General features: G+C 36.6%; 1 protein-coding gene across 3 annotated transcripts in view; it reads right to left on the reverse strand.

The window, feature by feature from the left end:
- NEK10 (NIMA related kinase 10) overlaps positions 1 to 22,345 on the reverse strand; it is a 171,146-nt gene that overhangs the window by 44,243 nt on the left and 104,558 nt on the right. For all 3 annotated transcript variants that reach the window (XM_024107392.3, XM_042840319.2, XM_065583507.1), the window contains 5 exons: positions 20,560 to 20,689; positions 19,913 to 19,983; positions 15,570 to 15,783; positions 3,055 to 3,238; positions 2,877 to 2,963 (listed from right to left, as the gene is read on the reverse strand). In XM_024107392.3, coding sequence (XP_023963160.1) covers positions 2,877 to 2,963; positions 3,055 to 3,238; positions 15,570 to 15,783; positions 19,913 to 19,983; positions 20,560 to 20,689 — 686 coding nt within the window. The remainder of the gene's footprint in view (positions 1 to 2,876; positions 2,964 to 3,054; positions 3,239 to 15,569; positions 15,784 to 19,912; positions 19,984 to 20,559; positions 20,690 to 22,345) is intronic.

Below are 22,345 nucleotides of genomic sequence, written 5' to 3' on the forward strand. Positions count from 1 at the left end.
ATGATACACCATATCACAATCATTAGAGCTGGATGGGAAAGAGTTTTACCTGTTGTGTGAAAAATTCCCCTTTCCAAATCAGGACAAAAAGTCAAAATGTTCACAAAAACAAAATTCTGGGGGGAAAAAAATGGTTCAGATCAATTTAAATATTTTGTTTCAATTTTGACCATGTCCTATTTTTAAATAAATAGGATATATATATATATAGAGAGAGAGAGAGAGAGAGAGAGAGAGAGAGAGAGAGAGAGAGAGAGAGAAACACAAAGTTATTTTGATCCAGAGAAAACAAAAAAGAGTTTTTCATTTAAAAAATGTCAGAACAAAATGTTTCAACAATTTCAAAACTGTTTTGAAAACTTTTTCAAGTTGAAAAATTCATCAAAACCAACCCTTTTCCAAGAAAAGTTTCAGTTTAGATGTTACATTTTCTGTTGAAAAATATGTTGTCAAAAATTCCTTACAGCTGTAATAAAGATGCTACAAATATCAGGGAACTTTAAAAGTTAAAAATATATATATATTTTCATAAAGTTGCCTTTTATTTTTTCCTAGAAGAAAAGAAAACTTTTGACAACCTTTTATACCCAACACTGATAATATTCAGCATTAAGTAGAAACCATAGCCAGGTGATCTAAAATGTGTGATTTATGTAATTATTTCTCTTAAACGTAACCCAGCAGTGGTTTTGTACCAGTTACAAACTTTCTTGGTGGGGAAATGTGTGACAAATTCTGGAATTTCTGACTAAAATTAATGGGTGTAAGAGGAACTGATGGATTCTTTCCCCATTAGGTACTTCAGTGGATGAGCTGAAACTTGGCAAAGAGCTATTTAGCCATTAGCAAATGAAGATGTTTTGTTGGTGTGCAAATCACAGCCCAAGAAAAATGAATGACAAGCAATTTATTTATTATACAACATGACATTTTTGGTGTACCAAAATGGGACACCACTTATAGGCCAGAACTGATAATAAATTATGAGTCATTTGAAAGAGCTGCACAAATGACAACTTCAAATGTAGGCTGCTAACTTCTCCAAAAATTATTAAGGGATTTTAAAGAGCATTATCCAGTTATTTTGTGTTTCCCCCTCTACTGGCTAGACAGTTAAATCAACAAGAAGACATATCAGTCAGTACGTGTGAGAGAAGAAGGAAAACAATCTAGTAATTAGCACTGCATTGCAACAACCCTACCAAAACAGCAACATTCTGAATGGTTCTTGAAGCCTGGAATAAAACCCTACAAAAAATCTTCAGTCAACTGCATTTCCTCCACCTTCCAAAGTTCTTAAACAGGTAGTCAGAAATTTTCCATCTGAATGATATTTTGATGGTACATGCAGTTTCCACAAAATTGAAATATTCTGCAGGAAAATTGAGATTTTTACCCAAATATTTTGATTTTCTGTTGGGAAAACCAAAACAAAATATGTCATTTGGGGAAGATTTGACCAAAACTGAAATATTTTGGTTTGCTGAACAAACCTGAAATGTTTAATTCTGAGTCAGTTTAACACAAAACTGCATTTCCCTATGGTGGGAAATTGTCTCATGGGAACGGTAGTTTGGATGACTCATGGCCTCATTCTCTCCTATGGACTGTTGCCTGGCCAGACTGCATCTCCCAGTGTAACACAGTCTCCCCCCTGACTGAGCTGAATGGTATAGGGGAATCATTTGTCTGCAGGTGCATCATGGAAGATGTAGTCCAGCAAGTGAGCCTAGCCCATAGGGGAGAATAGGGTTATCAGCTGTAACTCCTATAAGGCAATGCGCTGCCATAGGGAAACACAGTTTAATGTTGAATTGAACGGAAACGAAATAATTTGAGTCAGTTCAACAAACCAAAATGAAAAAATATTGAAATATTTTGTTTAGATCAGAAATGAGAAAACAAAATAGTTTGACATTTCTGAAGCAAAACTTTTTGAAACTTTTCACTCCATGAAAAAAAAAATTGTTTCAATTTTTCATCCTGATTCAGGATAAAAACAAATATTGAAATATTGGAATTTCCTGTGAGATGGAATTTCTGATTTTGGCACAGTGGTGTTATTAAGCTTTTCAATACCATGACTCCCTTTTCCACACCAGGATGCCTGTAGGATCTCTTCTCATTTAGCCAGGGCAAGGGGGTGGCAACCTCCTGATACCTGCTTCTGACCCAAAGATTAAGAGCCCAATTAGTAATACAATTGCTAAAAATCCAGGAAATCACCAATAAGCCAGCATTTACACGCACACCAAATTAAACTCCACCTGTCTTTCAACCATAATAACCAAGCATGCACATAGACGACTACACTCTGTAGTACACTCCCTTTTGATTCTAACATCTAACTACACTGCATAATCCAATTCCATACAATCACACTCAAAAGCATACCCAGACTGCATCTCTCTCCACTCCCTCTGTTTATCTAACATAGGTCTCCGTTTTATTCTTTCACATAATCTCACCATTGTTGATGCAAGAGCCTCCTCCTCTGCAGCTCCATAAGAAGCAGCCTTCTTCTATCTCTCTATCTCATCAGCACTCTTATTTTTCAAATCTAAAAACTTATCTTTTCTCCTTTGCCTCCTTTGAGCATCTCAATTTCTCTATCCATCAGCTTTTTAAAAGAGTGGTTAGTATATTGGGATATATCTCATAAGAAAGATGCTATACAAAATAAAACAGCATTATATTGCAGTGAAAGAATGGCACCACTAGGGAACGTTTCTCTTAGTCTTCTTTTACTGGGGGCCTTTGCTCTCACAACAGATGGTGAGCTTGCAATTAATCAGAAAATACCCAAATATTTCAGAACAACTCAGATGTCTTACTGTTAGAAATCAGTGTATTGCTTCATGCTTAAAGAAACTCACCAAATGCAGATTCTTTCAAAGGACTTGAACTGGAGCTGCTGGAATTATCTGATATGTCCAGCTCATCATCTAATTCAGAGAAGATATCTGTGCATAAAAATAAAAGCAGAAAGGAAGCTTTTAACCAAGCTCTAAGCAGAATGCTAACATTCCTGGTGTTTCTTCTGCTATTGACTACCTTTCTCAGAGTTTTCTAAAGTGTAGTTGTCATCTGATACGATTTCATCACATGTTCTATCTTCATCTTTTCCACATGTTGGATGAAAGTTTTCGGTTGGAATGTCAGTTGTTTCTGAAAATTCGCTTTTAAAACTGGCTGCTCCACTGCTGCTGCTGCTGAGGCTTGACTTCTCCGAATGCTCCTAACAATGAAGAACAAAGAAGAGAACAAGTGAAGGAAATATTACCAATTTTCCTTTTTACAACGATGTCCAAGGCTCATTATAAAATCTGACAATAAAAAGTCATAATTCATAAAAACGTACTATAGTTCTTGCTCGGCTGCTTGTCCTGCTCTCTGATCCTACCAGTGATTCTGCATTTATGGTAGAGTCCTTTTACTTATCTGAAATGATTTTTACTTTTTATATAAAAGATGTCCTAGAAATTGTATTTCAACTCCAAAAATAGGTTGCAAAGAGTACCAACAAAGCTCTTTTTCACCATATGTGTTCTCTACAAACTAAAAGGGGAACAATATGAAAATATGAACAAATATTTAATTTAAAAATAGAAATATTGAACAAAGACAGACAGGTCCCAGAGACAACCAAGATGAGAGATTTAACCTCTTTCAGCTTGGACAATTAAAAGCAGACAGGTTTCTTGACATAACAAAGTGTGTAAGGCAATCAAGTTTAGTAAAAAAAATAATAATAATAAAGTAAGCTTGATGTATATGCCTCAGAGACCTCATGAAGTGGAACCAACCTGATTCTGATTATTATTGCTGACATAAAGCTAAGAAAATAAAAAACTGGCATACAACTTATACTGCTGTTGTAAGTGTCTCCTGTATGTGCTGAATCTGTCCATAACAAGGAGGTCTTTAATGAATATCAAATGCTCCAACCACCACTCTGATTGTTTATAGCTTTTCAGGACACAGTAGAGCTCTCTGATCCCTCTTATGCCTCTATTTTAATGAGACGTGTTTTGAAGGCAGACCAGTTTATATTATTTATCTCCTATTCCTTTTTATCATGCAACACTCCAACAGGATAATGTAAAACAAAGGATGAATTTACTTACAGACAATAGCTATTACATGTAAAGATAGGAACAATATATAAAAAGAACATAAAACAAATCATTAACTTTATTATTATTAATTATTTGTATTATTGTACTTTAATATTCAGTAATTTCAGGGGACAATAAAGTTTCTCCCAAACATTCTGCATTTACGAAAGGTGCTGTCTTAGGTACTTGCCCTTCTGGATATTAACTGATTCTCAGACCTTCTCCATACACCTTCCCTAAGGTGACTGTCATCTCACCATGGCTGTACAAAATGAATGTGATCCCAACTCCACCGCTCCTTTGAAGGTCACTTAGTGAAACTCCTGAATACTGACTGTAGTGCTAACTGCTCAATAGTTTAAGCCAATTATTCCCTCCATTCTCTCCCACATTCCCAATTCTACAACTCAATCCAGAAGGCTAAATAAATAAATCCTCAGGAATTTCCATTGCAACACCTAACAGGAAGGATAACCTTATGGCTCAGTACTGGACTAGGATTTAGGAAACTCTGCCAAAGGCTTCACAAGGAATCTTATGTACTTCACAATTTTCTGTTCCTCAATTTTTCCGTCTGTAAAATGGCAATAGCAATACTTCCCTGCCTCAACGTGTGTAGAAGATAAATTTATTAATGCAGATGAGGTACTCATATACCAGACTGATGACTACAATAGTAAAACTTATTATTATATAAACAGGTACTATTTAGGACTGTAGATTCCAGCGTTATCACATTACAATAGGGTAGTAACATGGAAAACTTAATTTTCAATGTGCACCTGAAGATAAATTGTAGCAATTTAAAATCTTAAAAGCAACATAATTTTTAAGAATAAAACAAATTTCTCTCAGACAGTATGAGTGAAGTAAGACGCTTTAATGCTTCAGGAACAGGGAAAAAAGGATATCTAAAATTTTAGGGGTGCTGCCTGCATGTGGAATTTCTAGAAGCCTCAATCTAAAGAGCATTCTGATACCACATGTTGTTGATGATGTGACCCAAAAGTGGAGATCTACCCAGTGACTTTTGATGCATTTATCTTCAATTAGGTAAGATGTAGTCCCAGCTGCTGAACTCCTGATGGAAATACAATAAATTTCAATTAGGAATTGGCTGGCATGGGAGGGGAGTTCTCTCACTGTTGCTGTCTTCTCCAGAATTCCGTCTCTTCGTGAGGTTCTTTTCTATCTTTCTTTTCTTGCTTTAACAGATTTCTCCCAAGGTCATCATTGGAATTAGTGAATGGATGGTAGATACATGAAATCTCTTTTGCCCATAATCATTTCAGCCCATAGGAGATTGTCCAATAAAGAGAAAATGGTGATGCACTGAAGTATGGATGGCATGTTCCTCCCAATATAGAATCAAATGTATGTTTTTTTCTTCCTTCTGTTTAGAATTTCAAAGTTTTGTCCTACCTAGCGCTCATGTGCTGATTGGATAAATATGTAACTTAAATGTTTAATCACAAAAAAGTGTACACAGTCTAATGGATGGAAAACTAGACAAAAGGAAGTTTCAAATAAAGACGTTAACATATACCCTGTCCTCTTTTTCTGACATTGGTGGGTAATCATTCGTATATTTATAAATATATTTTTCTAGCATTTCTGTCAAATACATTTTCACTACCAAACTCCAAAAATTATATTATTTTTCCCAGACGTAGAAACAGCCTTTTCAGAAACTTTCCACTTTATCACATAATTACAATATTATGGAGTTTTTTTTAAAAAAAAGCTCCTTGTGACCAATAGACTAAAATGACTCCAACTGAACAAATCAGGTCTATTGGATAATTACCATTCTTCATTTAGGCATTTTTAAATGCATTAGTGGATTTACAGTAACAATCCCAATAACAGTTTTTTGTGATGAATGAAATATACATATCCAGTGCAGAAATAATTAAACTGTTTTATGAAATACCCAAAGCAATATCAAATCATATTGTGGGGCTGTTTGCCAAACTTCAGATTTAATCAAAACAATTTGCTAGTTTTACTAGCATGAGAGATACAGAGGAGAGAACCTGAAAAGGTTATGACTGGTTCCCAGGAGTAAATACTCAAAAAAGAAAATGTACTTGCCAAGTAACTGAGTAAATTATCAGTGTTGTTGGGATAAACATGTGCCTCTGGAAACTAGTGCCTAAGCACTTGGGGCATGAGCATTCTCTTTTGAGGAACTGAACATTTAGCACAAGGTTTACAGGAGTCATATCCCTAGTTCTTTTCCATTTAATCAAAAACTAACAAAAGACTTGAAGAAATGGGAGTGAAGGTTGGGCAGTATAGTATTGTACTGATAATCTATTTGAAGAATTACAAATCGTTTGAGTATTGTTAATATTGAACCCTACCCTGGAGAGATTAACTGGTAATAAACAGCCCTCAAAGGAAGTGGGTCACAGGAAAAGCTAGTTAAATAAAAAGATTGCAAGATTACTCTCCCAAACTGGCATCAGATCTAGACACCAAATCAAGAAAGTAATGCTGCCTAAAATGTGTGAATTGAGTCTTACAGATCTCCGTGTTAGAAACATTCTTCAGACATGCTCTGGAGGCTGCGCTGGAACTGGCTAAATGTGTCCTGCAGCCTTGAAGCAGTGTGACACCTGCAAGATTATAAAAGATCCATAGACAAAGTCTGTTTAGTTAATCTCTGAACAAAAGAGGACTCTCCATCTCCGGCTATCAATCTGCCAGAGCTGAGTATAAATTTAGTCCTAGCTATCTACCAACACCATAGAGCATATGGAAGCAGCAGCAAGTGATAGAGAGGAATAGAATATGTTGGTTTTCACCCCCACCCCCAGAGGCGCAGGAAGGATGTTAAATAAATAAATCTAGTCCCAGCTAGAAAAGAGCTAATAATTTTTAATATTTAGATTATTCTTCCCTCTGTAGGGAGAGATTCTTGGAGGATGCTGGAAAATTTTAGAAGGAAACCAGATAGCTGTAGGGAGGAGCTTGGGGTATAGGTGTTGGAAAACTTTATCCTTATGGAATGTCACATTCAGAGGGCCAGCAATCAGGACCCGGCTCTCACTTACTCTATCTATTGTTGCGGCCACAGAGAATGCCATTTTGAGATCTGGATGGTAAAGATGACACTCCTCCACTAGCATAAAAGGTAGCTCCATCAAGTTTGGCAACCTCAGGTTCAGTTCCCATGAGCTTTGTGGTTCTCATACAGGTAGAAAGACCTATGTCCTTGAAGAAATATGTTAACGGTGGGATACCCAAAGACTTAGAAACCTTTAAACAGGGTGTGGCTGGATGATATTATTATTTATGTTATCTTAGCCTGTAGGAGCCCCAGTCATGGATTGGAACCCCATTGTGCTAGGTGCTATACAAACACAGAACAAAAGACTGTGTGATTAACTTTAACCATGCTTACAGAAATTCTTGATTTCCTGACTACAATATTCTCAAAAAAGAGGAGGATCTAAGAAGTGTATTCTTGGTGGAGCCACCCAGCAGGGAGAGACATGCTACACCATGCCCCAAGGAGGTGCCAGTGGTGAGTCAACCCCTTCACAGCGGTTGGAGAATGCAGGCATCCTTCCCACCCCTGAAGAGCAGGGGGACTGACTGATCCAGACAGACAAATACCCTAAACTTAAAGGTGTGGCTTGATAGGACGGACAACATGAATATAGAGTATCTTCTCAAACGGATGACTGAAAACCAGCAGCAGCAACTCCTGCAGCAAATAGCTGCCCAGCAGCATCAGCTGGTCTGGGTCTTATGGGCAGAACAGCAGGAACAGCATCAAAGGCTGTTCCAATAAGTATTGGCCCTGATGGAGGCTTTGGGTCTCCACACGGTTTCCCCTCCAGCGACTGTAGCTCAGGCCAAGTGGCCCCACCCATGGCAGTAAAACTCACAAAGACGGGCCCTGGGGACAACCCAGAGGCTTTCTTGGTAATGTCTGAGTAAGGTGGAGATGGCAACCCAGTGCCACCTGACCAGTGGGCCACCCTGTTGTCACCTTACCTGACAGGAGCTGGTATGCCATAAGGCCAATACCTGCATACCAGGGATTGGACACAGTCTCTGCCCAAGACTATGTCCGGGTAAAAGTAGCTATACTTGACTACCTTGACATCTGACACAAGTTCTCTGGGTAGAAATACTTCCAGGGAGCCTGGCCCCACATGGTCACTCAGAAATTAAGAGACCACCCCCCCCCCCAGAAAGGCCACAAGGAAGCAATGTTGCCCCTCCTGCCTTACAGGCACCAGTGGTTAGTCAACCCCTTCACACCCCTCATGAGGGTCTAGGTGAATTGTGTCCCTTTTTCTCAGGAGTTCACCCCTCCTTATACTGAGCTCCTGTCTTTGCCCAACTCGTCTCAAAACTTCCTGCCAGGGTTCTAATTCCGGCTTCTTCCTCAAACCCTTTCCCCTTGGAAGGATCAGAGCTCCTACCCCTTCCTGGTCTCCTCCATGCCAGAGAGACTCACAACTGGTCCTACTATTTACATGATTTCTCTGAGAATGAGGAAAGCAGACCTATATATAACCAGCATGCTGTATCAGCAGCCCACTGTTTTCATAGTTGTTGAACTGCAAGTCTCAGAATCCTTCTATTTTCTATTGTAAAGCATAAGTCTTAACTGTGCAGGACAAATGACTTCTGTGCAAGATTTGATGCATTTCTTAAGAGCAGCTGAAGTCTGTATTTTAGCAAAATGCTATAATCCCAGCCACCAAGTGCAGTGATTTCAGATTTGGGTGTAGGATCTGTCTGAGACAGACAATCTGGGAGAATTAGAAGTTGATATGTAGATTTTTTTCATTGTGCTCCGATAGCCCAAGAATCAGATTTTCAATGTCCTGCCTTGCCTCAACTTTCTGATGGCCCTTGATAGGATGAGGGAAGGCATAATGGAAAATCTTGCTCCAATCTTGCCCCATCTTGAACAAAAGCCCTTTCTTATTTTTAAGTATATAAGTTAATAAATTGTCTCTCACCTCTTACTGATCTTTAAAAAACTATTGCTATACATGAACCACACTTCTGCTTCCTTTCCAAGTGCTCTGTGGCGTTAAGCTGTCTAGAGCACTCCCTACTCCTATTCCTCTCTATAATCACCATCTTCCCGACATTGGTGTATCAGTGCAATATCTGACACACACACTCTCTCTCCTCATCCATGTACTTATATGGCCCTCGTCACCAAGGATATGAGCACTATCAGAAGACTGTATCTTCCACTTTCAAAGGGGTGACCTCTGTATATAATCTCTTCCATTTCTAACTTCTAGGAACCTATGATTATGAAAAACAAAAAAACTTATACCATTAAGTTTCTTTCTGACCTGTTTGCAACACAAACATTCAGAAATGATTGAATGTTTTTAAAAATGTAATAAAAAGAAAGTTATTGCTCTTTGGCTTGGGTCTTTTTTGCCACATTTCAGCCCAAAGCATTTTCATACTAGAAATATAAAATCCTAAAATAAAAGGCTGGTGGGGTGGGCGTAGAGGGTTATAATTATCACTCTTAATTGCAGAGCAGTGGTGATACCACGATAATAAATGGCATAAAAACACTTGAACACATTAATGAACTGCAACTAAATGAAATTAATGAATATGCTTGTCCTTGTCTTTCTAATGTCCTTGATATATTGATCACACATTTTCACAGCTGACAATTTAGAAAATAAATCATACAAGAAATGGCTAATTTACCACATTCAGCAACTCTTGGGAAAAAAATACCACCAAAACATTTTTCACAATGGATGTATCTTATTTTCCCAAATACTGTAGAAGTTTACTGATAATACTATACTATACTATGTTTAAGCAAGCAACCTCTTCCAGGTTTCTTTTAACCATACAAAAAATAGCTTCCAGTTCTTAAACTGTAGTTCAAATATGTGCTACTTAAATGCCAAAATGGAGCAGCATCAGGATGAGATCAATAGAGCAAAAGGAGGAAGAAGATAACAGTTCATGGAGGGTTAGATTTTCAAGACAAATAATGGTCCTTGTTGATTTAAAAAAAAAAATTGTGTACATCAGTGCAGATGTAAGCTGCCTCCATGAAACTGTAATCACAACAAGTACAAGGTTTGCATATTTTAAATTAAAGTCAAGATTATATTATGCTCACTGTAACATTAATAACCTGTTGCATTCTGCATGATTTGAAAACAAACATATTATTTGCTTTAACTAATAAGAGACCAGCCTATGCATACATACACAATTGTTTTAAAAGAAAAATACATTTAGGAATGAACTGGTATCTGACTGGCTGAAGTTGTATTTAATTTAACCCTCATCAATGAATAATACTCAAATCCATCAAGTAAAAGATACATCTAGGCACAGATGAAGAGGAAAATAAAAATAAACATTAAACTAATCCAATTCTTATTTATGTTCCGGAGCTGACAAGAGTAAAAACAACAAACTGTTTTGCTAACTACATTTTTACCTTGTAATGCAGATGATACTTGGAAACAAATGCAAGGTTATCAGAAGCAGGGCCACCATCCTTACCTGTGGCTAGGGAGTGCAGAGCTCAGTTTAGAGATGGCAGAGGATTGCAAGGCAAAGTGGAATTAGGTCACTTTGAACTCCCCTGATTGTGAGCTGGTTATGTGACTGTCCAGTTTTATTGTGTAAGTTACAGCTGCTCTTCATGACACTAGCTGCCAATAGCCTGGGGGGGGAGGGCAGTCACAGCAACCAGGGATTACTTGGGCACCAAAAAGCCCAGGCCATGCTTCCCACTGGCCATGCCACTTGCCATTCATTAGGAGGGAAAGTGTAGCAACTGCTTTTATATTACTGCAGGATTCCAGCCACTGCACTGACCGTAGAGCTGCTTTGTGTTGGTGGAACAGTGCAAAGAGATCCCAATGCATTTCAGGAACGGAGGTCTAATATTCAGGTAACGCAGAGATTTTTGAACCTATCCAAAAGGGCATAATATTTGAACTTGTCAAGTTAAAAATAGTTTATTCATGTACAAATAAACTGAAGTTCAGCTCCCAATGGAATAGTGATATAAAAGATAAGCACCAAAATGACCAAATCACAATTGCAGAATGGGACAAAAGTGACAATCCTTCCAAGAAGGCACTGAAAATTGGGAAGGCTGAAAGAATATCTACTTATTCAGGTTATTGGGAAATACAAAAAGCATCCAGTCTGTATTTTTTTCAACTGCCTATGACGACAAAGGGGGCCTCACTAAGATGAAAAGGGCACACCAGACTCCTGGCCCCCAATCAAAGCATGTAAAAGACCTCACTTAGTACTTATCTCTCTACTTAATTTTTTGAGAGCAATTGAAGTAGAACTGGTCAAAAAATTTTGAGAGAAGTTATCCATCAGAAAATGCCTTTGAAATGTTTTCAAGAATGTGTCACTTTTGATGAAATTTTCTATGGGAAAAAGTCATTTTCATTTTTTGCTTAATAAAAACATTTAATTTCAGTGTCAATGTTTCATTTCAATAAGGTAAAAATGTTTCATTTTGACTATTGTTTTATTTCATTTTGATCTTTATAATTTAATTTTAATATTATAGTTTATCTTTATATTTTACTTCTGTGTATAATATGTAATATTTTGTATTATGTTTTGATATTTTCAAAATGAAACAATTTTACCTACTCAAAACAAAATGTTTTGACATTAGCAAAATAAAAGGTTTGGACTGCTTCGAAATCAATTTTTTGGGGAATTTCCACTCAGAGAAATTCTGAAATTTCAACTTTTCATTCTGATTTAGTATGTAAAGAAATTTTGAAATGTTGGAATTTCCTGCAGAATATAAGAACATAAGAACAGCCATACTGGGTCAGACCAAAGGTCCATCTAGCCCAGAATCCTGTCTACCAACAGTGGTCAATGCCAGGTGCCCCAGAAGGAGTGAACCTAACAGGTAATGATCAAGTGATCTCTCTCCTGCCATCCACCTCCACCTCTGACAAACAGAGGCTAGGAACACCATTTCTTACCCATCCTGGCTAATAGCCATTAATGGACTTAACCTCCATGAATTTATCCAGTTCTCTTTTAAACACTATTATAGTCCTAGCCTTCACAACCTCCTCAGGCAAGGAGTTCCACAAGTTGACTGTGTGCTGTGTGAGGAACTTCTTTCTTTTATTTGTTTTAAACTTGCTGCCCATTAATTTCATTTGGTGGCCCCTAGTTCTTGTATTATGGGAATAAGTAAATAACTTTTCCTTATCTACTTTCTCCACATCACTCATAATTTTATATACCTCTATCATATCCCCCCTTAGTCTCCTCTTTTCCAAGCTGAAAAGTCCTAGCCTCTTTAATCTCTCCTCATATGGAACCCGTTCCAAACCCCTAAACTTTTTAGTTGCCCTTCTCTGAACCTTTTCTAGTGCCAATATATCTTTTTTGAGATGAGGAGACCACATCTGTACACAGTATTCAAGATATGGGCGTACCATCGATTTATACAAGGGCAATAATATATTCTCCAAACTTTCAGCCAAATGTCAAATTTAGCCTCAATTGGTTTTTTAATTTTGATATTTTAAGTGGAAAAAGCTGGCAGTTATAGAAGTTACATCCCAGGATACGTGAATATGTTTGCTTCCTCAGAGCTTCTAAACATTACAGCTAAGGTAGCCAACTCCTGAGATCATGTGTAATCATGAAATGATAATGGAAGGTGACTATGTAATCCAACAGGTATTTCTACAGTAATTAAATAAAAGTAACTTACTTTACATTTATTGTACTGATTCTATTAAATGTTAGATGCCTGACATACAAAGGCCAAGTTTTTAAAACATGGGTGTCCAAAGTTAAGCTTCCCAGTACCAAAGGAAATGCACAAGTCTCTTGACACCTACATTCTCATCTTAAATGACTTACAGATGGAGCACCTTTCCATAATGTGCCCTTCTCTTCTAGGTACAATAAACTACGAGTGTGTGTGTGTGGGGGGGGGGGGGCAGTAATAAGGATAGCTACCTTACACAATGGGCAGTGTTTAAAACCTGGCAAGGGCGGCCCACCAGACTAAATCCTACTTATCTACAAACTACCTAAAACTTAAGGGTACTGCTATAGCTAACAATAAATACAATATATACACTATATACAACAAAATCATAGAAACACTGATAGAAAAGTATGAGGTGAGACACAACATAGAATGTTCTGACTCAAGCTGCGGATGGTAAGAAGGAAGTGAGGGAATTGGCATGGCACTGCCTTTAAATAGCCTCAGGCGGGGCTATATGACCAGAGGGCATAAGCATTGTTCCTATGGGTACTTCTAGGCAACATTTTCTGGCTTCAGTGTGCTGGGAATGCACAAACCTGAGTGGAATACATGTCTGCAACCATTCAAAGAGGCGGCTCAGATTCTGAAGCACAATTCTATGGCAATGGGGTGAATTACTCTACACATTATGCATGTTGCTACGGTCACATACTTCACAATGGAACTTTCAGCCCAGGGCAGTATTTAAGGGCCAAAATGTCAAAGAACCCCACATGCCACAAGACAATTGAAGGGCAGTGAGATTACAACCTCTCCCATACAACCGCTACAAAGTATAAATTTTCTAAAATGAAAATGGCAACAAATTCCTCTTTTGAGCTTCTCCCTAGCCGAGACAGGAAATCCATGCAGTAGCTTCTGCATCCTGTGTGTTGAACACAAATAGGATCAGGATCCTCAGGAAGATGGGGAAATCATTTGGAGGAGCTTCTTACTAAGCAGCGTTATAGACCCTGGCCATGGACTGAGGCCTGAAGATCCTCCAGATTGCTCATCTGGGTAAAAGGCAAACATACATGACAGTAAGGCTCCTAGGTGCCCCTTAATATCACAGAACCAGAACCAGGATTTAAAACTAAGAATATTTGTATTTTATATGCTAGTTTTATTAAAGTAAAGCACAGCAAACTCAAGTTATTACAGTTGTTAGGAGAATGTTTAAATATAAATTGCTTGGTTTCATACTGTTGTATAATGTATGTGTATAAAAATAAATACATTTTTAGTTTTTAACCTACAGTAAGATTTTTATTTTTTTAATTGCCTATTTATACACCATTTTCCAAAACCTGGCAAGCACTCTCATGAGCTCTTCCACAGCTGTGCATGATGACAGTTTTGTTATCATTTTAGTGCATGAGACAGGAAATGAAACTGACCATCCAAAGATACTGAAAATGACTATAAACAAAGTGAGCTTTCATATGTGGAAAGTAAGCAAACTGGCAGCAGGGGGGGACACGGGAGAGGAGGGAAAATATTTTCCCCAATACATTTCTTTCATGATTACCTTACCTTCATGATTGACTTGTAACCATAGCACAAAAATTTCACACCAGTGTGATGTGTGTTGGTGTCCCTTTAAATTGAAAAAAAAAATCTGAATTGAAATAATTTAATAAAGATTGTTTTATTGGAGTGGGAGATTTGGAAAATTAAGGCAAAACTATACAATGCAACAATAAGTTACTTGTTCCATGAAATGTTATACTGAGCTAGTGATGAAGACAAGGAAGCATCTTTAAGAAATCCTCTGGTTGGGGACTGGGAGCTACTCTCAATCTTTTTCTAGGAGATTTTCAGTGAGAGCTATAAGGGTGAGCCCAAATAACAGAAGAGTAAAAAAGTGCCCTCCTCAGAGAGATGTGATTACTGAATCTACCAGTATAGCTGCATAAATTATCATACCTTTACTTTTTTCTTGAGTTTATAATAATTTATAATGTGAGTTTTTACTGTGGAAAACTTTTTTCTGTCATTTTTTCAGTAAATTCTCCAAGAATACATATGAGCTGACCTTCATTAAGTAAAACACTGAAACCCTTGACTAAGCTCACAAAACACAAGCTCACAAAACAAAGCCTGAAGCAAAATGAAAGAACTGCAAAAGATGCTTCTAAATAACTACATCAGATAGCAAGACAAGCTTAGCAAATACACTATCAGCTCACTATTCTTTATCTACCAACATGTAATTAAAAATTAAATATGTGAAGGTGCCACTTTCTAGGTGCCATCGTTTGTGAATCATGCACAGAATTATTCCATTGCGGCCAAGTGTACATTTTGCTATTCACTAACCATTTAAAAATGTGCATACATAATTAAATGTTAGCAGATTCTATTTAAAACGCAAGAGCCAGTATATTTCAGTCTGATTGATGCCATTTTCAATATTGGATGAAGGTAGGTTGTAAGATATTGTAACTGTTACTGTATTTGTGTGCACATGGGAAAATTAATAAATATCAAGTTTAAAATAAATTTTAAAATCTGCATGGATTTCAACTTTATTTTTTATAAAACAATAAGCCCTTTAATTGAGAAATGCATATATTTTATTAGTCCCCAAAATGTACAGGCATAGCACAGTATGATAATAATAAAAGAAAAAACAAAACCCTAAGTCATTTACTTACATGAGATAAGATGGCAAGCTGCTGGTGACATGTCACTGCATTCTTATTAGCCTCCATGAAATATCTCTGGGTGCGTCTCCTCTCGCGCTCCAGCTTCTTCTCCAAAGCAAATTGGGAGGTGGACAATCCATCTAAATACTTCATCATCACATCAGATATCAATGAACTGACTTCTACTATGTCTGGACGAGTCTCTGCATCAGGAGTCAAGCACCTATTGAAAGACCCATTACCTAATGAAAAATCTATGCATAACAACATAGTTTTATTTACCTATTTCTGGATATCGGCTTAATATCACTAACACATATTCACTGGTAATTATCAGTGGTCATATTGGGCAGCAGCTGGGATAAAACTGAAATCTAGTAGGTCAGCAGCTTGAAATTCCAAAAATGAATAAAAACCAACCAAACAAATGCATACAGTGTTCAACTGGTACAGAGCACTTCAGTACAAAGTGAGAACATCTGCTAACTAGTTTATAAAAATATTATTGCAAAAGTCTTCATAGTGGTAAATTTTAAGCAGTGTTCTCACATTCAGTACTGTCTCATATACTGCAGTTAACTGTAGGGCAGCATTATATGTTAATAATATATGACAAGGTCTACATCTGATACTGAAAGAAGAGTGGCAGAGCAAAGGACAGTTGACAGCAGCTGAGGATCTACCCCCAAAGTACTTTCAACCAGCTGAGTTCAGGTATGTGTATACATGAATCAAACACACTTCTTGAAGGGAAAATTTCAGAAAATGATTTTGTTTTTCCTAAAAGAGTGCTATTTTAATAAACATATCCTACATTTATAGTAATACCTTATCAGATGTTTTATACAGTATTTGAGAAAACAAGTCCATTTAAATCTCTCTCTGTGTCAATTGTTCAAGATCATTATGGTGCATAATGTTCCTTCCTGGTTTTATTCAAACTTTTGCATTCTTTTCCTTTTAACAGATGCAGGCTTATTTGCTGTTTTAAAAAATGGCAATCAAAGGGAAGTTTATTTTCTTCACTTCAATCCAGTGAAATTTGTGAGAATTTCCAAGAATCACGTGAGCTGGAAAGGACCTCTAGTGGGTCATTAATCCATTTCCCCTGCATCATGGCAGAACTGGTTTATTTACTACTAACATCTAAAAGATGGATATTTAACTATGAATATAATCATGACTGTGATTTCACAACTTCCTCTGGCAACAAGTTCTTATATTTACAAATTTTACCTGAAATACTGAACATAAATTACTAATTGCAACATAAAGCCATTGTTTCTTTGCTCCTCATTGGCTGAAAAACTGATACCTGGCTTATTTATAGCATCCCTATTATGGACAGAGATCACATCTCAATCATCTGGAGTGAACATGTCCAGCCCTCTTAACTTTTACTCATAGATCTTATTTTCCACATCTCTTATTTTTGCTGTTTTCCTTGAACTCTTTTCATTTTGTCTAAATCTCTTTGAAAGTATGAAGCAAAAACTGAACAAAATACTTCAGTTGACCAATATTAAAGAATGCAGAATATTTATCTGGTTTATTTTATGCTTGCCACAACTGTTAATATCACCCAGAGTATTTGTGCTAGTGACACCTTATTCCCAGCTTCTTTCATATAATTATGTTATATGAAATTATATTTCATATAATTATCTATTACAACTTATTAGAATGTGGATAAAGTGATGAAAAGTTCAGTTATATTGATAATTATATGGGATTATCAGTGAACAGGTTACAGTAGTCACTGTGTGTATAGTTATAAAGGGTAACTGAATAGTGGGCCCTCAACCAATCAGATACTTCCTTTTACAAATTTTGAAGTATTATTATGTATTTATGAATAAGAGTGAGGAAGAAAGACATAAAAGGACAGATCCTCAGCACTGTGAAAAGGGATAGTTCCCTTGAAGTCACCATGAGGATCTGATCCAGTCAGAAAGAGACAGAATGAATACATGATTATGGCACGATGAGGCATGAAGGTATTATCAGGATACATTTGGGATGACTGCATAATTGTTAAGTGGTGAGCAGTAAGTGAGTAATGCAAATCATTCCAAATGAGTGCCAGAATGTGCCACATATGCTACAAAACCCCATACCTATTTTAGAAATGTTATTGTTTTTTATCTTCTTTCACTTGTATAGCCAGGCTCCCCCTTAGTTACCATGAAACTAACTGTTCAGGGATCAGGAGGGTGCCATAACACCCTTTGAAAACAACCAAAAATATGTTTTTATGCCTTAAAAATGGCATGACTTGAAAGTAATTTATGTCAGGACCGTTTCAAGCTAGAGTTTGAATCCTACTGGAAAGCTGGGATTCTAACTTTTCCAATACATCAATAGGCTTGGAAAGTTTAGATTTTTACTGGTAAATGTTGGTAAATATCAATTTCACCATACATACAAAAACTGACCAAAAGAAAAATACTTCCATTGATAATAATCTAAATGTACAGACAGGCAAAGTAAGAAAAGTGCTGCTTGAGAACTCAGAGTTTGATTTAAGGCTATTTACTATCTATGTTCTGACATGTGATGTTGACAATTTGTGTTTTAACAGTTCTAAATCTTTAGCTCTTTGAATGTCAACATCTCCTGTCATTATATAATTATTGTCTAACCCCTATTGCTTGACTCCCCTGATAATTTTCCACAACTGTGAAAATGTAAATCAATAAAAATCTAAAAAACCATTTAACAATAATATCTGTCAAAATTATAAAAAAAATAAAAATTGAATTCTGCTAAGCCTAGACATAAAGCTAGAATTTCTCACCGTTCACGGCCATGAGAGAACAGGAACTCTATGTATAGAAATGATACTGATATAGGACCCAAGTCTTCCTTTTGTGGGGTCAGTTTGACTTTTTTTGAGGCAGAATCCCACATTTGAGGGAGAAAGCAGAAGCATTTTTGTTCCTTTGATTTTTTTTTAAAGGGAGGTAAGGTGAGCTGAAGTTGCTCAGAAGTGCACAAACTCAAACTGTGTACTTCTTGCCTTGCCCATTATCACCAGTCATAGTGGGCCACAAGCTAAATACTGTATGAGTCAACAGTGTAATACTGTTGCAAAAAAAGTAAACATAATTCTGAGATGTATTAGCATGAGTGTTGTAAGCAACAAGAACTAATTCTTCTGCTCTATTCTGCAATGATTAGACCTCAACTGGAATATTGTGTCCAGTTCTGGGTGTCACATTTTGGGAAAGATGTGGACGAACTGGAGAGAGTCCAGAGAAGAGCAACAACAATTATTAAATATCTAGAAAACATGGCCTATGAGGGAAGATTGAAAAAAAAATTGGTTTGTTTAGTCTGAAGAAGAGAGACTGAGAGGGGACATGATAACAGTTTTCAAGGTTGTTACAAGGAGGAGGGGAAAAAATTGTTCTATTTAACCTTTGAGACCAGGACAAGAAGCAATGGGCTTAAATTGCAGCAAGGGAGGTTTAGGTTGGACATTAGGAAAAACTTCCTAACTGCCAGGGTGGTTAAGCACTGGAATAAATTGCCTAGGGAGGTTGTGGAATCTTCATCACTGGAGATTTTTTAAGAGCAGGTTAGACAAACACCCGTTACGGATGATCTAAGTACTTAGCCCTGTCTTGAGTGCAGGCGACTGAACTAGAACAGTGGTTCTCAAAGCCGGTCCGCCGCATGTTCAGGGAAAGCCCCTGGCAGGCTGAGCCGGTTTGTTTACCTGCCGCCAACGGGGGCTGCAGGAAGGGTGGCCAGCTCATCCCTCAGCCCGCGCCGCTTCCTGCAGCCCCCATTGGCTGAGAAAAAGAAAAACAAGGGATACAACAGAGGTAACTCTGATCTATAGATATATGTTTAGAAACTGTACATTCATAAATGCTTCTCATTACATGAAGATAAATACAAGAGAAACATCCTGAATTTAAAACATTTCTAAAGAAACTCCTGTATCAGTAGAAACAAATGAACATTCCATTATAATTTGCAGAATGTGGAAATATGCAATATCTTAAAAAGAGGCACTGGGAGACTAATTTTATTACATGGCTCAACCTATCAGGCACTTTTTAATTATAAAAAAGGAAACATGCAACCAATAAACCATTTACAAGAGGAACCAATATTACAGGGCTAGACATGCTGATGATAGTGGCACGTCTTATATGTCTTATTAGCAGTGTGAGCACATCTCTCTTTCTTCCTTTAACCCTGAAGCCCTTTTACATTCAGAGACAAAAACTGAAGATTATTAAAGTCAGTAAGTTGTTACATTGCCATCTGTATTAATGAAAATGTACAACACAAAGCACCTTTCTGGTAAGATTGAGAAATAAAACTACATGAGTAATTACCTTTTAATAGTAACTGACAATTTTTCAGAGTAAACTCCTTCTGGCACTGGTTCATACTTAGCCTCTACTATCTGCAAAATAAATAGGTGAAAGTGAAGAAAATAAAGATATTCCATTATACACATGGAAGTCTGTGTGATTAATGTTTTTCCTTGGAATAACATGACAGACATTACATCACCAGTATAAGTACATAAAGAAACTTTGTAGCATTTCTTCTAATGCAGAACTTGTTATCAGATAAACAGATTAATATAATATTAAGTAACTGTGGGCTAAAGAACAACAGGGTGAGTCAGGGTGAAATTTACACAAAAAATGAAATATCTTTTATCTATGATAATGTTCTAGACTGTTAGTAGTGCACGCCCTATTGTAAATCCAACCCTATAGTACCATCAGAAACCTTTAGAATCTAAAGATCCTACCATCAAATGATAGGGTAAAAATGTATTGGTAATTAAACTGTAAGATGCTACTGTGTACAGAGTGTAACCTCTAGTGGTCCACACCCGGATTTTACTTCTATTCATTCACATTTTTGTACTGTAAAGTAGCTTGTCTTCTACAATCGTATATTTGAATCCTGGGTGACCCAGTAGGTGCATACAAAAATAACTCCAGTTTGATCTAGCAAACCTGCGTACTTTAGTTGCCAAGGAGAGCATATTGGTGCTGTAAAAAGGTGGCTTCAGAGTTGCCATCTGATAAAGAATGCACCCCGCAGCCCAGACATCAGCCTTCTCGCCATATGGTTCACTCTTTACAACTTCAGGACTAAATAAAAATAAATACAATTTAATACTCACTGAAGGGAGGAGAAAAGATCAGGTGTAGAAAATACGGAGTTATTGATATCAATATGTAAACACAGAAAACAAAAGTGATACCAATATGTAAACACAGAAAACAAAAGCAATCAGTTACCATTTCTTAAAAAGCATAATACCATTTTAAGTTTGTGATGCATTACTACTTGTGCATCAAGAAATGTCATCACTTTATCTAATGATACCTGGTTATAATTCCACAATCTTACAGAAATACAACATACTATAGATCACTGAATAATGCAAAATTAATTAAAATAAAATCAAAATCTATTAGTTTGAATTTTAAATACATTTGATTTACTAAGTTCTTACTCCTCTAAGGTGGTCACTTTTCACAATCAATTTTTATTGGCAAACATGTTTCAAAAAGCAAATTTCAGGTTACACGTGGGAGTATTTGTGGAAACAGGATTTATATTTTGCACAAGTATTTATTCATTCCAGGAGTGCTTGCTTTCTCGTCCAGTTGTGAATCAATACCACACAACTCAACTGACTAATTATATTTAAGCAACACAGTTCAAATTTGGAATATTAACAATAATTAAAAAAAATAAAAGATATTTATTAATAAATTTGAATAATGAATGCATTTGGAGAAATCCTTGTTTGTTGCTATTAATCAAGCAAAAATAGGCTACATTTGAATAAATTATTTGTTGCTAGTTATTCACTGTGGTCTACAATGAATTTTGATAGATCAGATAATTGCTTGCAAATGAAAGCATTTACTTTCTCATTGCTTAAATACTGTAGGTACAAGTGTAACTGATAGCTATTTCATTTCTGTAACATTTGTGCTCAAGACACTAGTGGTGTAAAGGTTTGTTTCTCTGCTTCCACAGTTTGTTCAGTTGTCCCTTCATAATATCTGTTGGTTTAATGGATTAAACTAAACTACTGCTCTCAGATTTTGCTTGTGTGATATATGATGTACCAATGTTATTAACACCTGCATTGTCAAATGCTGTGCTGTTCCAATATTTGAATTGCAGGTCTACTGTGACAAAAATACTATAGCAGAACTTCTGAGTTACAAACACAGTTATGAACTGACCAGTCAACCAGACACCTCATTTGGAACCGGAAGTGTGCAATCAGGCAGCAGCAGAAACCAAAAAAAGCAAATAAAGTACAGTATTGTGTTAAACATAAAGTACTAAAAAAAAGGGGGGGGGATTTAATAAAAGATTTGACAAGGTAAGGAAACTGTTTCTGTGCTTGTTTCATTTAAATTAAGATGGTTAATGCAGCATTTTTCTTCTGCATAGTAAAGTTTCAAAGCTGTATTAAGTCAATGTTCAGTTGTAAACTTGTGAAATAATAATATTTTGTTCAGAGTTATGAACATTTCAGAGTTATGAACAACCTCCATTCCTGAGATGTTTGTAACTCTGAGGTTCAACTGTACTACATTAGGAACATTACAGGATGTAATTTTGCTACTCTTGTGATAAAACAATACCTTTTGTTCTCTCTTGTTTAGACTTCAGTAATGCACTATTTCTGATATTGCTGATAAAAAAATAGTTCTGCTACTAGGATCCTATTTAGAGTAGATGGAGGAAGTAAATAATTTCAGTTTTGGCTCATTTAAACT

Source organism: Chrysemys picta, chromosome 2, assembly GCF_011386835.1.
Source record: "Chrysemys picta bellii isolate R12L10 chromosome 2, ASM1138683v2, whole genome shotgun sequence".
NCBI classification, from domain to species: Eukaryota; Metazoa; Chordata; order Testudines; family Emydidae; genus Chrysemys; species Chrysemys picta.